The sequence below is a fragment of the Biomphalaria glabrata genome, chromosome 4 (genome assembly GCF_947242115.1).
Source record: "Biomphalaria glabrata chromosome 4, xgBioGlab47.1, whole genome shotgun sequence".
In the NCBI taxonomy this organism is placed as follows: Eukaryota; Metazoa; Mollusca; class Gastropoda; family Planorbidae; genus Biomphalaria; species Biomphalaria glabrata.
In genome coordinates this window covers 35219021-35234926 of record NC_074714.1, presented here as the reverse complement: position 1 = coordinate 35234926, position 15906 = coordinate 35219021, and the positions used below count along the sequence as shown (strand labels likewise).

The 15906-nt window shown below is 35.4% G+C and overlaps 2 protein-coding genes across 14 annotated transcripts in view; one reads left to right on the top strand and one right to left on the bottom strand.

Moving 5' to 3' along the window:
• The window catches only part of LOC106052259 (transcription cofactor vestigial-like protein 4), a 74926-nt gene extending 65278 nt beyond the window's left edge, over positions 1-9648 (top strand). For 8 of the 9 annotated variants that reach the window (XM_056025235.1, XM_013207623.2, XM_013207633.2 and 5 more), the window contains 3 exons: positions 1950-2488; positions 6748-6846; positions 8118-9648. In XM_056025235.1, coding sequence (XP_055881210.1) covers positions 1950-2488; positions 6748-6846; positions 8118-8362 — 883 coding nt within the window. In that variant the 3' untranslated portion in view covers positions 8363-9648. The remainder of the gene's footprint in view (positions 1-1949; positions 2489-6747; positions 6847-8117) is intronic. The other variant, XM_056025234.1, reaches the window with a different exon arrangement.
• A 1335-nt stretch (positions 9649-10983) lies between these two features.
• LOC106052301 (EEF1A lysine methyltransferase 2-like) overlaps positions 10984-15906 on the bottom strand; it is a 9638-nt gene continuing 4715 nt past the window's right edge. For 4 of the 5 annotated variants that reach the window (XM_056025238.1, XM_013207672.2, XM_013207662.2 and 1 more), the window contains exons 2-8: positions 14966-15063; positions 14745-14813; positions 14564-14629; positions 12553-12667; positions 12003-12110; positions 11662-11893; positions 10984-11091 (exon numbers count right to left, since the gene is read on the bottom strand). In XM_056025238.1, coding sequence (XP_055881213.1) covers positions 10985-11091; positions 11662-11893; positions 12003-12110; positions 12553-12667; positions 14564-14629; positions 14745-14803 — 687 coding nt within the window. In that variant the 5' untranslated portion in view covers positions 14804-14813; positions 14966-15063 and the 3' untranslated portion in view covers position 10984. The remainder of the gene's footprint in view (positions 11092-11661; positions 11894-12002; positions 12111-12552; positions 12668-14563; positions 14630-14744; positions 14814-14965; positions 15064-15906) is intronic. The other variant, XM_056025237.1, reaches the window with a different exon arrangement.

The window sequence follows — 15906 nt, the reverse complement described above, 5'->3', positions numbered from 1 at the left end:
AACTTAACATTTTCATTCACCCCACTCCTCCTCATCATCATCAAACTTCATTTGAGTGAGGGCTTGAGAGGCTCAAATCCTCTCTTGCAAAAGCCCTGGACAGAAACCTTGCTGGTTTGTGTAGTGCATACATGTCACCATACAGGTCGAGAATTTTTGGTTTCCCAGACCTGTTGAGACGAATCTCGGTGAAGACTGAGATTTTGAATTTCGAAAAAAAAAAACGTAACATTTTCATTCACTTCACCTCTCTCCAGAAAGGTTGAGATAAATTCCTTTTATGAACCTTTGACCCGGTAAAGGATTTTATCCAGTGGCTAGGAAGTTGGCTTTTCACTGACCCCCCCCCCCTGCCAGGAAGCCCCCAACAATAATGTGAGCCAATGTCATAGGTTACTCCTCCAAGGCCACGGGAGGACTCTTCTTGTTGTATGTACCGAGGCAGACCGTGAGAAGATCATCACCTTCTGGGGAAGGGTAAAACTGAAGGGACTGGGTTAGCAAGTCTTTCTTCCATCCTCACCACGTGCATGTACCCTCTCTGCCACAGAAAGTAAATAGACCGTGTGTCCGACTGATTCTTCGTCATTGTCATAAGAGCTGAAGCTGAGACTCCTGGGGCTCTAGGCCCATGGAAGCTTGCCCCCGTCTGCCTGTCTGAACAAACTTCTGTCTGGGAAAAATCCAAGCAGACGTAAGTAATTACATCCCTATTACCGATGGCTCCTATCTCAATGGCCGAGCACACCCGGTAAACTTCTTCTCTGTACCACGTCAGCCATGCAGTTATCCACCATAAAAACGGTTAGTGGATAGTGACATGGTTGTTGGGGGCTTTCTTCCAGGCCCGCCAATGCAATGGACTCAGCATCTCAACGGGGTTTCTTTTTTTGCTTCCCTATTGACCTAATCGTCTCCTCTAACGACTGTTTTCACCCGAGCGCCACGGTGCATTGCCCAGGCCGACTAACAAACTGGTCAGAACTGAAGTAGGCGACCTCTACGTGTACTCGGCCATGACAAGACGACCACGTGTTTTCTCCTACGTGTTACGCATTAGTGTTTGTTGTATGTTGAGTGGTCAGGCGAGAAAATAGCACACTAACATAGTCAAGCATGTAGCTATATCCTTACTAGTTACACAAATCAAATGTTGTTGAACTCGTATTTTTTTCTTGGCTTACTATATCTATCCCATTTACGAGATTATTAAACTTTACTGTATGGTTTTCTGTTATGCTGTTATAGAATTGTTCTAGATCTACAATAATATAGATCAACTCAGAGCCTTAGGATAACCAATTCTAGGAAAAACAAGTAGCATTTTCATGCACACCCCTCCCTGCCGAAAAGGTAGATGGGCTGCGAGTCCGACTGATGTTAACAACCTGGTCAGAAATATGTAGGCTACACATTTACGATTTCTGACGTTTTATAGAAACCCGGTAAAGAATCTTCTGACCGTCTGGATGCGCAGATAATTACGTCAGAAAATACAATGAAAAGAATAATATATTCCTTAACTGTAAATGAAAACACACATAATGTTTTTTTTAATTGTCAAAAACATCGGCGTTTCATTTTATATTTTACTTGTTCTATTTCCTGATGCTAAGGGGCCACCCATACAGTTAAAAAATAAACCATTGCCTCATTTTCTAAAAATAGCACACCCTTGTTACATGATATGCATACATATTCTATTATATATAGGGCCTACACACACAAACAGTCAACAACATTGTGCTACCAGATTAATCCAGCACTACCACTAACCCTCCTTGATTTTCACGGAAGTTTTTATTTTGTTGGTTATATTTTATTTTATTTGTATATTTCTGTTAGTTATCGTACGTTACTCTCAGTGTAATATTGTCCTTTGATGTGTACACTATGAAACTGTAATGCAATGAGAACAACAATTGACTTTTTATATTGCTTTTTTTCAGGCAATGTTCAAGCTTCAGCTGTGAGAACCAACTGCCCCCCATTTATTATTCCCATGACACGATAAGTCACGACAAACTCCGTACTGCAGCTCCCCTGCCCCCTTCATACCCCCTCCCTCCACCGCCTTTGATACAGTACTCTTCACAGTATCCCCCTCCTCCGCCACTTCCCCTCCACCATCCTGGACCATCTTTGATTACTCACTCCAACAGGCATTTACTCTTGCATCCAGATTCAACATCGGCGCCCTCTGCACTGCCGGCAATGTTGTCGTCGCCTCCCAAGATGCCACCTACCCTGCCACCCTATCACAGCAAGACGCCGCCTCCTCAGTATGGTGAGCACCTCGGAAGTCGCGTAGATGTCCAGCACGCCCCTCTCAACCTGTCCTTATCTAGCGCCCCAGTGAGCAAAGAAGGCAACAAATTATCCCCTAGTAAACGAGGCTCGCCAATTAGAAACATTGACAGAGATCAGAATGCGGCTTATCAGAGTGTCCCTACCAATCCTAATGGCAGTCATGAGCCCGGTACGCAAGGTAATCTTATTATTCTTTCATCTTCTATATGTCGTACACAAAAATAATCTTCTTACATTTTGTCGCCATTGATATTGTGCTGTCTGTCTGTCTGTCACGGACAAATAAATTATATTTTTATAAGTGCTATTTAAAAATCCGACCTCACCGTGGTTTTCATCATGCTCGATCGTAATTGAGATGACTGTTTCATAATGTGTAAGAGGCCTAACGAAACTATGCACTATTTTTTAATTGGATTTTTTTATGATCAAAGACCTGACATAGGCTAAATGAAAAGAAAAAGAGCGACTTCGCAGAAAGATTTGGCGCCTAATTTGTTTTTCAATGTACAGGATACGCCAAAAAGGATACACCAAAAAGCGTGCAATTTTTTTTTTAATTTTTTTTTTTTAACTTTTTCGCCATGTGTGAAAATTTCCAATAAATTTAGATCACACGCACACAACGTGTGTGTGTGTGTGTGTGTGTGATCTAGATAGGCATACAAACTCTTTTCGAAACAATGTGATAAAGAAAAAAAAACTATTGTAGTTAAGGCTTATTAATGCGCTTATTTTCTAGATCTAGGCCTATAGCCAGAAAATTGATCCTTGTGGCTTGTGGTGTAATTATTATTTCATTTCTTGCACCAAATAAATGTGTACACATAATATATACAGTAATTATACCTACACATTACACTCCAGCAATTCAGGACCACCACTGGAGGTAATTAATCTAGATCTAATAATAGGCCACTCGTAAAAGTGTATACCTCTTCAACAAGTCCACTTCAAAACTTTCCTTGATTGAAATTTACTCCTACAAAGTCAATTCATGATGAGAATTGTCAATTCATCTTCTACAATAAAAACATTCTTGGCCCTGATGACGCACTCACTGATAGGCCTTGGACTATAACATACGAAAATTTAACATGTTAGTAGGCCTATTTTTCGGGTACTTGAAACAACTAAGCCATTTTCCCGATCGAAACTGCAGCGGTTAAATTTACCAAAATCGATTTTTACAATAGGCCTACCTTAAACAAATTAGTAGGCCTACTTCCAGTGCTTTTTTTTTTTTGTAAAACTTTTGTAAAAAAAAAGTAGGTGCCGTTACTCATTGATGGATTTCCTAACTTTTAGCTACTAATACATTAATATTAAACGTTAAAATACAAGAAAAGTAAACAATTTTACCCACATTGAAAAAGGTGTCGTACCGGTGCGTACAGTCAGAAAAAAAAAAGAGCACTGAGTACTTCATGGAACCAGGAACCTGCATGGACGCTGATCTAAAAAAATATGGCTCTAACTATTTTCCTAGAAATTTAACAGTTGATGTAGCCCAGCGATGCCCAAACTAAAGCCCGCGGGCCAGATCCGGCCCGCGACGCGATTCTATCCGGCCCGCCAAAACATTGGAACAAAATGTAAAAAAAAAGTAATTTTAAATTAGAATATTGAAAAAATATTCTCATTCTTTGAAGATTTCCATCTTTATGTTTGGTATTCTAATATTCATAGTAAATATTTTTTTTTAATTGTAAGAACACAAGTGTTATTTTTTTTCAATAACAATAAGACTTGACAGCTATTTTTAATTTTTGGAAAATTCCGCTACTGTCTTGAGCTAGCCGTGTCCTTGACACCTTGTGTGTGCAACAACACAGAGCATCATTGATGCTTCATTTTGATGTCAAAGCGATTGGTACCGTCAGTGTTTAATGTTTGTGATTTAATGAAATGGGAGAGAAACGAAAAGTGGACTCTGAATGTAGAAACTTTCAGGAAAAGTTGGACAGATCTTTACTTTTTTTGGTGGAGTAGGATAGTGTGCCAACATGTTTGATTTGTAAAGAAAGTGTGGCTGTTTTTAAAGAACATACCATTAAAAGGCATTACGAAACAAACACATAAACACATATGGTGACATTCTTGGTTTGAGCTGCGAAGACAACATTGTCAAGTTACGTCTAGAGATTGGGGGATTGACGAGAATATTTAACAAAAACAGACAAGAAAATGAGTTGGCGATACGGGCCTGCTACAGAGTTGCTCACATTTTAAGTAGAGCAATGAAGACTTTTCCGATGACGAAGGTGTAAAAAAGTGTTTGTTAGCAAGGTTGGAAGAAATGTCCTGAAAAGAATGCAGTAGAAGCTGTCAACATTTCTTGCATGACAATTACAAGGCGAGTGGAAGATATGGATGAAAATCTCCATTCACAATTAAAAGACAAAGCAGCTGAATTCGAAATGTTTTCTATTGCCGCTGACGTGTCCACTGACATAACTGATACCGCTCAACTCTTGCTATTTATTTGCAATACAAACTGCAATTCTGATATAACAGAAGAGTTAGCAGCTATGAGGAGCATGCATGGGACTACAGCTGGAGAAGACATGTTCAAAGAAGTGTCATCAATCATAGAGGACCTTGCTCTGTGGAAAGATTTTGAATCTGGACTATGTGATGATGATTGTGTTTAACACTGTACATTTCATAAAATCACAAAAGCGTTGAATCACAGAACTTTCAAAAATTTTCTGACTGAAATAGAGTCTAAATATGAAAACGTTCTATTTCACAGTGAAGTTGGGAGCTGGTTAGGCCGATGAAAGGTATTTAAACATGTTTTTGATTTGAGACACGAAATTGAAATATTTATGACGGAAATATCAAAACAAGTGCCACTATCGACGACCCCTCATGGTTTTGGGATTTGGCTATTTTTATGCGACATCACATCACATCTAAATGAACTCAACACCAAACTATAAAGGAAAGACAAATTGATTTCACATAAGTATGCAGACATAAGCGCTTTCCAAACAAAACCACTTCTTTTCATTCAACAGGCGGAAAGAAAGAATGATCCAACTTCTGAGGCTCTTGATGGATAATTTCAGTGAAAGTTTTGTGGATTTTTATAATTTAAAAAATGAAATCCGTCTTTTTGAAAATCCGTTTGCTGCCGTTGTGTCAAGTGCTCTGACAGATCTACAACTGGAACTGATTGACTTACAAAGTCAGACATCCCTGCTTGACAAATTTCAAGTGATGCAGACTTTTGACTTCTAGAAACTTTTCAAATCTTCGAAAACGAGCGTTAACAATGATCACAATATTTACAAGCCACTGATGTGTGTGAACAAACTTTTTCAGTGATGAAATGGGCGATAACCATGTTACATAATCGCCTCACTGATTAACATCTACATTCAGTGGTCCGACTTAATGTGTCATCTATGCAGCCAGATATTCAGAAGAAAGTTTTAGATATATTCATGCATCACATTAATTTATGTAAGTCGGTTCACAGATAAAACTATTAAAAATAGCTTATTGGTTTTTTTTTCGTTTTTGTGATATGGCCCGCGACACGAATGCCAAAAATTAAAATGGCCCGCAGGCCAAATAAGGTTGGGCATCACTGATTGTAGCCTATATTGATCGCTGAGAAAAGAATTACTAGCTCGTTGGTCACACGGGGAAAACTCTAGTTTAATTGTAATAATTTGTCAAAGTAACAAATAAATTTAAATTTGGCTATAGAACTAGATCTAGTTGCAACATAGGTTTTGAAAGGACTATCGCGTTCTTGAAATGACTATCGCTTTCGGGCATTTCCGAACGTTTTTATTGATTGACCATAAAGTAACTAGCTCTAGTCTTTTAATAGGAAAATTACGATTAAGCTATAGGCCTACTACAAAAACCCATCAGTAGTTTGTTTCAATTTCGCTTATCTAAAAGAGATTAATGAGCAACTATAGCAAGTAATCTTATTTCAACCTCACCGAACTCTCGCCTAAGCCTTTGTGACAGCTAAGACGTTCGATATCTAGTCCAGTTAATGATCCAGTGATCCAGCGACATGAAGCTCTTTAAAATAGACAGGCCTAGCTGGGAAAAGTGGCACTGGATAGGTCCACATGGAGAGCGAGCATAAAGGAAGGGTTCTGGATTGCAGATGCTATTCATAACTGTAGCAGAAAGAAGTGTGAAAATGTAACCGCGCCTGGTGATTACATATGCCCAACCTATGGCCGCCCCTGTGTATCAAGGATTAGCCTCTTTAGTCACAAATGTGCAAAGGGAAAAGATCGCAATGCCACAAGGACCCTTATAGGCCCAAAATATTTGACTTGTGAGCCCCATGCTGTTGGTTTTGTTGAACTCTACTTAGGAAAGCATGAAAATAATTAAAATATTGTACCACTTGCATAACCTAAAAGGTTTCATGTAAGCCTATTCTTTTTTTTCTTTCAGATGAAGCAATAGAAGAACATTTTCGCAGATCTCTGGGCAAGTGTTACAATGAACCCTCCCCACCTAAACAAATGACAGTTCATGTTTCAGAGAAAATTTGTAAGTTGATTGGGGGGTAGGATGTTAGAGTAGATAGTGTACCTCTGTTGAACCAAAGGCCCCAGATTCAAGTCTGGGTGTAGGCGACTGGATTTATATAAAAAAAAATGTTTTTGAGGTTTCAACTTAAGTGGGGGCATGGTGGCTGAGTGGAAAAGGGGATTTTAGGACATCCCTGAACCTACCCAATTCTATAGGGTACCTGACGTACATAGGGGAAGTAATGATTGATGGTTAGTAAGTATGCTGGCCACATGACACCCTAATTAACCTTCTGCCATAGAAACAGATGAGCTTTACATCATCTTCTCCTAGGGATCACAAGGTCTGAAAGGTGTACCTTTACCCATGCTCTTTTTAAGTACATGCATTCAGCTTTAACTCTGTACCCGTCCTCAGCTTGGGAAAGTAAAGATGGCTTGACTTTGTGCTAACCACACAACACCCTCTTTTTGGCTTGAGCTTATGAACTAAAACTCAACTGAAATATGAATCACTCTCAAAGTTTCATTTTTTACTTACCTAATTACTTGCCTCATTAATTATTATTTCTACTCTGTATTACTAAACTGGGTCATATGATCAACTTAACCTACTGTACTGCTGCCCAGCATAACCATTCAGAATGATTATCCAATGAAAAAAACAAACATTTGAAAACATAAATCATCTTTTTTTTTTATTACTTCTAACACTTAAGTCTTGAAGTTTAGTAAAAGCTTTAGATTTGTTTTGATATCAGTAATAGTAGATCTACATGGTGGGCCTATTGTTCAACTTTGTTATGTCCTTTAAGCTGTGCATTGTTAATCTAACTTTGTTGGAAAAAAATTTAACATTGAGCTCAACTTAATTATTTTGTAGTTTAGGTTGCCAGAATTTATAGATATTTCTTCACAAAATGAAACTTTATTCTGATCCATGTTTAATTAATTATCTTAGGATTTCTTTTTTAAACTTTATGAGTTCCTAACTTCTTGAATTCTCTGTCCTGAAATGTCTAATTGTATTGATAGTTCTGTTGGCTTCAAAATGTCTTCTGTGATAAATTGTTCAACTTTCCTTGCATGTGCTTAAAAACATTTGATTACAGCATCCTCTTCTACCTTACCTATAGAAATAAGTCAATTCTAACTAGCTTGCTTTTAGGTGCTCTGAAATATTTTTAAAAAAAAATCCAAGGAAATACCTCTAAGAAATAGTACTGAACTAGATTAGCCAACTCATTTGCTGCTGTTGTAAATAATTTTTACTTTTTTTTTTTCTTTTAGGTTCAGTAGATGATCACTTTGCCCGGGCACTGGGTGACCAAATGTGGACTGAAATCAAAGCAAGATCTGAACCACAGATTGACCCAGGTACGGTGGATGCTCACTTCGCTAAAGCCCTTGGGGCAACAATGTGGAAAAAGCTCAAAGCAGAAACTAAACTTGTGGATGAACTCCATTCCAGTAGCCAGACTCTGCAGCATCCAACCTCACCTACATCATCTTTACAAACATCTTTAGCCACATGAATGTAATGATATTCACATTATTCATTATCCAGTGACTGAAAGACTTTTGGTAACATCCATATTTGTAAGTTGATTTGAACCTCAGTATGACTTTGGATGGATGCACAAATTATGGACAGTGAATCTACTGGCATTCGTTCTACGCAGTGCACATTCATTCGTCATTTCTTAGTATTGGGATATGTATATCTATTGTATTATAACAGTGTTATAACAGCTATACAGTGGTGAGAAAACAATACAATGATGAATAAACTTTAAATTCACCAAACATCAGTTTCATTCACTGCTATGTAATACAGTGATGCGAAAACTCTGACCTGGCATCGATGGCAGTTTCATTTTTTTTTTGGTATTCATTATCTGTGATTGTGTCTTGTAGTGAAAACTCAGCATTTTAGTAGCGTAAAATTAAAATAAATGAATTTTAAAGTTAACAATTCATATATTTCAATGCACTGTACAGTAATCATTAACTTACACTCCATACAAGCATGCCATGGTTTCCTTCTAGTTGAATGAACATCAGCTAGCACTTGTGTGTGAGCACAGCTACATTTCACAAAATCATTCATGAACACTCCCAATGAGTAGCTGTATGTCTTTAGTTTATCCAGTTAGTTAGCATTGACCCACATTAGTCTCATATATTGTAAATATACTTGTATATTGTAAATTTCAGACTTTAGTTAAAATAATAGCAACAAAAAAAATTTGTAGGTATGTAAGTACATTGTACATATGACTGGATAACCAACTTGTCCTTGAGAGGCTTTCAATAATTTGCCCTACATGATTATTTCTGCAGCGTGGCTTAGTATAAAATCCTTAAAAAATATATTTTTTTTTCAATTATTGATGCTTTATAGCCAGCAAATTAAGACTAAATCTGTGCATTAGTCATTAAAACAATATATAAATTGTAATAATTCTTAATTTGAACTATATGTCATCTCAAGTTTTTTTCCCCACCAAGTTGGAAACATCTTTTTTGTCACATGACATCCTGTTGGACCAATATATATATATAATAATTTGTATTGAAAGTATTTTTTCAAGTATTAGTAATCTTTTTTATCACTATGTAGCTGATTTTTTCTTACCGGTACTAGAATGTTTGATGTGATGATTTGTGGTGATATTACAGTCTTGTTTGGCAAATTTGTTGACTACAAGTCAGGCACATATTTCACATAACATATTTCACATACACTTACTGTTTCCTTTGTTTGTAGATCAACATTTTTTGTGGGTTTGATTCATTAAAAATGTTTCAACAAAATTTATTACTTTGTTTATAGTCATTTACCAGAATTTCCTTGTATATACCAAAAAATATGTGTATAAAGTGATTAACAAATATTTGTTCTCAATTTAGAAAAATAATAATTTTTTTTTTATGTTGATGTTCTGGTTCAGAATTTAAATTTCTAAAAAGAAAAGAGAACATAGTTGGCAGGGTCTCATAAGATCAGATTAAGGGAGTGAAACCTAGTGTAGATTCTTGACAAAAAAACTAAGAAATTATATGACTAGAGCAGGGGTCGGCAACCTGCGGTTCGCGAGCGGCGGCGAGCCACCTGCGGCTCTTTGGATGTTAATCTGCAGCTCTTTAGTTCCGCGCGTAAATATTATTCATTTTATTGAAAAAAAACTTTAAAAAAATTGTTCTGATTCAATTCTATCTCTCAGCCACTTGTACTCGCTTTTCAGCCCACCCCTCTCCATGTCTTGAAATGTAACATATTTGCAGGTGGAAGATATTCAATTTTCTTCTGCCTTATTACTTGATATAGAACACAGAACAAGTTGGCCTTTTTGTCAGGTATATGTCTTCCCAAGTTCCAAAGAAGAACTTCTAGGATTGCTACCGCTCTCATGACAAACCAGAGGAAAAGATAGAGCTAATGTTGTGCATACACTGAAGACAATAAAATCGATATAAATAAATCGTTTCAATAGCAACTGATGGAGCCAGAAGTATGACAGGAAAAAGTAAAGGGGCAACAGCGATTCTGTGGTACAAAATTAAACGATGAAATTTTTAAGTTTTAATGCATAATATACAAACAATCGTTTTGTTCCAAACATTTCCGGACAAAATAGTTGAGGTCATGAATTTGTTAATCAAGATTTTTAACAGCATCTTGTAAAAAGCACACTACCATCGTCATTTTAAAGAATTCTTAACGAAATGTTCGGAAGAAAAAAAATCTTGTGGCTCTTTAGAAATGTTGAAATATTTGGCTCTTCCAACTCAAAAGATTGCTGACCCCTGGACTAGACCACCAAGAGAAACATATGGAGCTTTTAAAAGAATGTTCATAAACCTTCAAGTATTTTTAATGGTAATTTTTTTTAAGTTGATGACCAGACCAGTGCAATTTTTTTTAAAACTTACTGGACAAACTGTCCTTTTCAAGATATAAGATACTTTTATATAAGAGCTAATGTTGAATACTGTGTAACCAAGGGGCGTTAACTCCAATGCCACTTTTCCAATGGACTTGTATAACAACACTGAATTGAACTTCAAAGCAATGACACTTGTACTCCCCACCTCCCTCTCCATTCATGCTAGGTATCAAAAAGTTCAAAAAAAACAAACAACCAACAAAACAGTTATTTTAGATCATCTCTTCTCCTCAAAATAAGTGTTGTGACAGTTTGACCTGTTTTACCACCAAAAGTAAACTTAGGAGCTGGAAGTTCATGAACTAATTCAAATTCTGAAAAAGAATATATATAAATAGATAAAAAATGATTAATAGAATAATTTAATGATTTTTGGAAATACTAATTGATGGAAACCTCCCCACTTCTCTCTCTTCCTAACATCTTTCAGGAGAGTGTCAGCACTACTATTTCAAGAAGGCTTATCTGCTTTAGAGCATTGACACAAGGTGTACACGAAGCACAATGCGTCTGATCTGCTCAGTAAAGCATCCCATTAGGATACATTTCTCTATCAATGTTGCTGTACCATTTTTACCCCAACAAGCACAACAAAGTGTAACATTTTTACTTATTATCAAACAGACATAGATTAAACATCTTCAAATGATTTATGATATTTATATAATTATTATTTGCATTTTGGGAGTGTACTAAAAAAAAATAAATAAATAAATAAAAACAATGTTTAGTTTTAGTCAGTCTGATAAAATTTAATTTTTGGAGAATTTATGGAATGTTTCGTTTATACCCACTGTGCAACACATCAGTATGCTTGTCTGATCACTCAAAGAAACTATTCAGTTTAAATGAAACACTACAACAAAAAAAAACTAAAAGATTACCATGTCTAAATTGTAACTCCAACTGCTCACGTGTCCAGTTGCAAGAAGTGATAATAAGAATACCATCTTTGTTTAATAATGTTTTAATATTTTGACAGTAAATTTTGTTGTCATCTGGCTGACTGACATCTCGAAGACTAATAGCATCATATGTACCTTTATCCAGACAAACATCATAAAGATGCTTTTTGGTAAGAGTGGCAATCTCATCAGGATTCAATATACTACTAACCTATTACAGAAATTATTTAAGAGTTAGTTACAAAGTCCAAAAGAAGCAAAACAATTGCAAATAAAAATCTAATACAAAAACCAAAACAAATAAAACTATAACTTTTTACTTGAAATATTATATCTGTAGAACCATGTTTTTCTGCTATACTTCTGGATAACTGTATTGCACTTTCAGAATAGTCTATGCCTGTTAAATTTGAAAATCCCTCTTCTCGCTTGAAAAAAAAAATGTACAGTTTAGAATACAAATAATATTTGTTAATAACAACAAATACTATATGAATTAATCTTTATTAGCTAATTACTAGATTTATAAATGTGTAGACTATGTCTATCTATAGTGCAGATGCTGGGAAGCATGGCTGACAGTTAATGAGGGTTTCCAGCATAACGACTGGCCCCATTTACTTCCCAACATGTCAGGGAACAGAACTCAGTAGAATTGGGTGTTAATCATAACATTATTCAAATTGAAAATAACAAAAAACAATCTAATACAATGCCACTTAAAAAAAAAATGAATATGGATAATGATTATATTGTGAATGTTTGGTTAAGGGTTAGGACTTAAGAAAGGTGGTTTTATTGTTTATGTTTTTGCTATTTTAACTATTATTTTCAGTTAAAAGCATGATAACAGTTGAATGATATACTTACTAAAGCAAGAAGAAGCATTCCATTACCACAGCCTATATCCAAAATATGGTCACTCAAAGAACGCCCTGATTTCATTAGCCAATTGACCATTCTATCTTGGGCTTCTTCACCAAACCTGTAAAAAGAAAAACTTTGGACTATTCATTGTTGTGATAATGATTTAAAAATATTTCATACAATATATGAAGATGAACCATAGAAAAGTGGTGATAAATTATACAAAATGGTGAGAAAAAAAATAAAAATTAAATTTTTTAAATGCAGTATCTCAATTTATGTTTACAAATCTATTTGCAAGTTTACATTTACATAATAATTACTCTATATCTTGTGCATCTACATTAATTTATGGAAACGTCCAGATGACCTTTTTTTCCATTTTCAATTACCATGACATTAAACCTTAAAAAAACAGATTCTATATTTGAATTCAAATCGAACTCATAATGATGATGTATTTTTCAAGTTATTAAAATTATTGTCAAGTCTTTTATTTTTTGCCCAGTCATATTAGATTTTAATTGGACACTCAAAAAGAACACATTTTTTTCTTTTTTACAAGCAGCATGCAAGAGAAGCCTATAGTTGAAAAACATTAACTGCCATGACACTGAGATGGTTGGTTTCTAGTATGGTACTTAGAAGAAGAAAACTTTGACATTCAAAACAACAGAAAACAAGACGTTAACAACATAGATTTTTTATCGAATTTTAATTGAATTCACTTGAATTTCAACAAAAAAAAAAAAACACTTTTTTTTCTGTTTTTAATATAGCTTATCTGGATAAGCAAAGAAAAGTAAAGTTCCCATTCAGACCATGCGATCTATAGGGCAAATGATGTAAAGGTCATCTGTTTCTGTGACCCACAGTTAACAAGGGTGTCATGTGGCCAGCACAACAACTAACCACCTTTACTTTTCCCCAACTAATGTCAGGTACCCATTAAAGCTGGGTGAACTCAGAGGGGCCCAAAGATCCTGAAATTAAAAATCCCAGTCTTCACCAGGATTCAAACCTGGGACCCCCAGTTCGGAAGCCAAGCACTCTACCCCTCAGCCACCGTGCCTCACATCTGGATAGGTGTTTAACTTGATTTAATTTTTTTTTTGTCCAGCAAGCTATTCACAAACACAAACAAGGATATAAATTTTTCTAGTACAGATAAAAAAGTAAATATTAATTAGCCAGTCTAAAGTGTAGCCAAACATAATCCCCTTTAATTAGATACATTAGCCCTAGAATGTTCTACTATTGAAGGAAAACAGGTCAGGAGCACAACATAAGTCACAAAGCTGTGATGCTAATATTTATTATTGTCAGCATAGTGAGCAGTGGAGTAGCAAAGTCTCAGGGGCCAGGGTTCAAGAATATATCAAGATTCCTTTATTGATATTAAGATTACATTCGTTTGTAAAAATGTTTTACATGCTTCGGATGTTCCTTCAGAGTTGAAGATAGTTTACTTCCTAGTCCAAACCTCCCGCAGGACGACAGGGGATGGGAGCGGGTAGGGTTTGAACTCGGGACCATCTATAAATCCAAACGACAGTCCAGCGTGCAAACCCCACGACCAGGCAGCCATCCATTCACCTTAATAATGTTACATTATTACCCCCCACCCTACAGCATCATGGTTATAAGACATCTTCACACACAAAAGAAGACAGTGTGTTTAGACCAGAAGATACAAAGGAATAAATTTGATTTTTAGATATTATGCCAGCAGAGCTATACCATAGATCAAAAAGCTAGACATGCTCACATTTTAAGCCTTGGCCTACTGGAAGGAGTTTTTTTTTCCCTCAAAGTCTGGTAACTCTACCCTGAGTATATCACTTCATCTATCAAACTTTATTATCTCCCCTTATCTTCCTAAATATTCAAAATGATCTAATTGGACATTACTTTACATTCCAAAAAATAACTATTATACAAAGAATTATTAATAATTACTAACATTTACTTTAAACAAGTTATTTAGGCCTAATATAAAATTAAACATCCATACCATATTTCTCCAACATCTCCCACTTCATTATACTTTTTCAACTCTCTGCTATAGGCTTCATCCCAGCTTAAAAAGTTAACAAACAATGTCACTCAACAAGAAATTCATATATAAATTACATGTAGATATCAATTGTAAAACAATTCAAACCATATTACACTAAAAATAAATTATAACTTACTATTCTTGAGTGCCCAAAGCAGAAGAGTTGAAATCAGCAAGACATCCATCATCACTCATGGCCGTAGAACTGAGGAAAAAAAAAACATTTTAAAGAAACCATTCAATATTTTAATTTATAACTAATTTAAAGATTAAGCTAAAATTAATGAAAGTGGCATGCCATTTCTTTCTTTTATCAGCGATTGAATTTTTTTTATTGATTTAAAAATTTGTTATAACCTGCTTTGCACTCAACCATCCAAGCTAGTGCAGAAGGTGTGCTCTAGTTTGTGCACTGTTGGAGACTAAACTTGAAATGAATGTTGGAGAAACAACAGCTGTTAAATTTAAGAAAAACAATTTTATTCCCAATATGTTTTAAATGTCTAAAGTACAAAATTCAAAATTTTAATTTTTTCTGCTTTAACCCTTTCCAGTTTTTTTAATTTTTAAATTTGTTTAATTCTACACAGATCTAATCTAATTCTTCTCTAGATCTAAATTAGATAATTGTCAGAGTGAATGTGATGTGATGGATTATCCTTAGATAAGTGTGATTATGAAATGTGTTTTTAAAAAAGAGCACGGAACATAGGCATGAAAGCGTGTGTGTGTAGAAAATTACTACAGTTTGAAATGTAAAGACTGTAGTTAATGATAATGTTAAGCATAATTTTAGAAAGACTTGAAAGACTATACCTAGATCTACAAGTAGGCCTCTGGCTCTATTCAAGTCTATTGTAAATCAAAAATGAAAAACCTAAAAATTTGTCACAGTGAATATAAGGGCCCTATTAAAAGCATATGTGTGTCTTTTTTTTTTTTGGAGGGTGGGGGGGGGGGGGGGGAGAGTATAATATGGTTTGTGTAGATGGGTTGCTCTAAAAACGGTGCCCCTCAGATCTAGAATTTTGACTTACAAAAAAAAAGATGTGTAAAGAGTGGACTAAATTGCGAATAATGATGTAACTTCTTCTTTCAAACTGTTCTGTGAGAAGACCAAAGCTTCAATTTAACAGTAGTCTAGTAATTCAAAGAAGGGTATGCTTTGTTTAAAAATGTGCTTTACTGGCCATTCTAGTTTCCATTGAGTGATGCAAACAAAAAAAAAAAGTCTGTCATCCTACTCATCCTAAAAGTTCATAGCCATTCTAATGTAAATTATCTCTCAATGCATATTA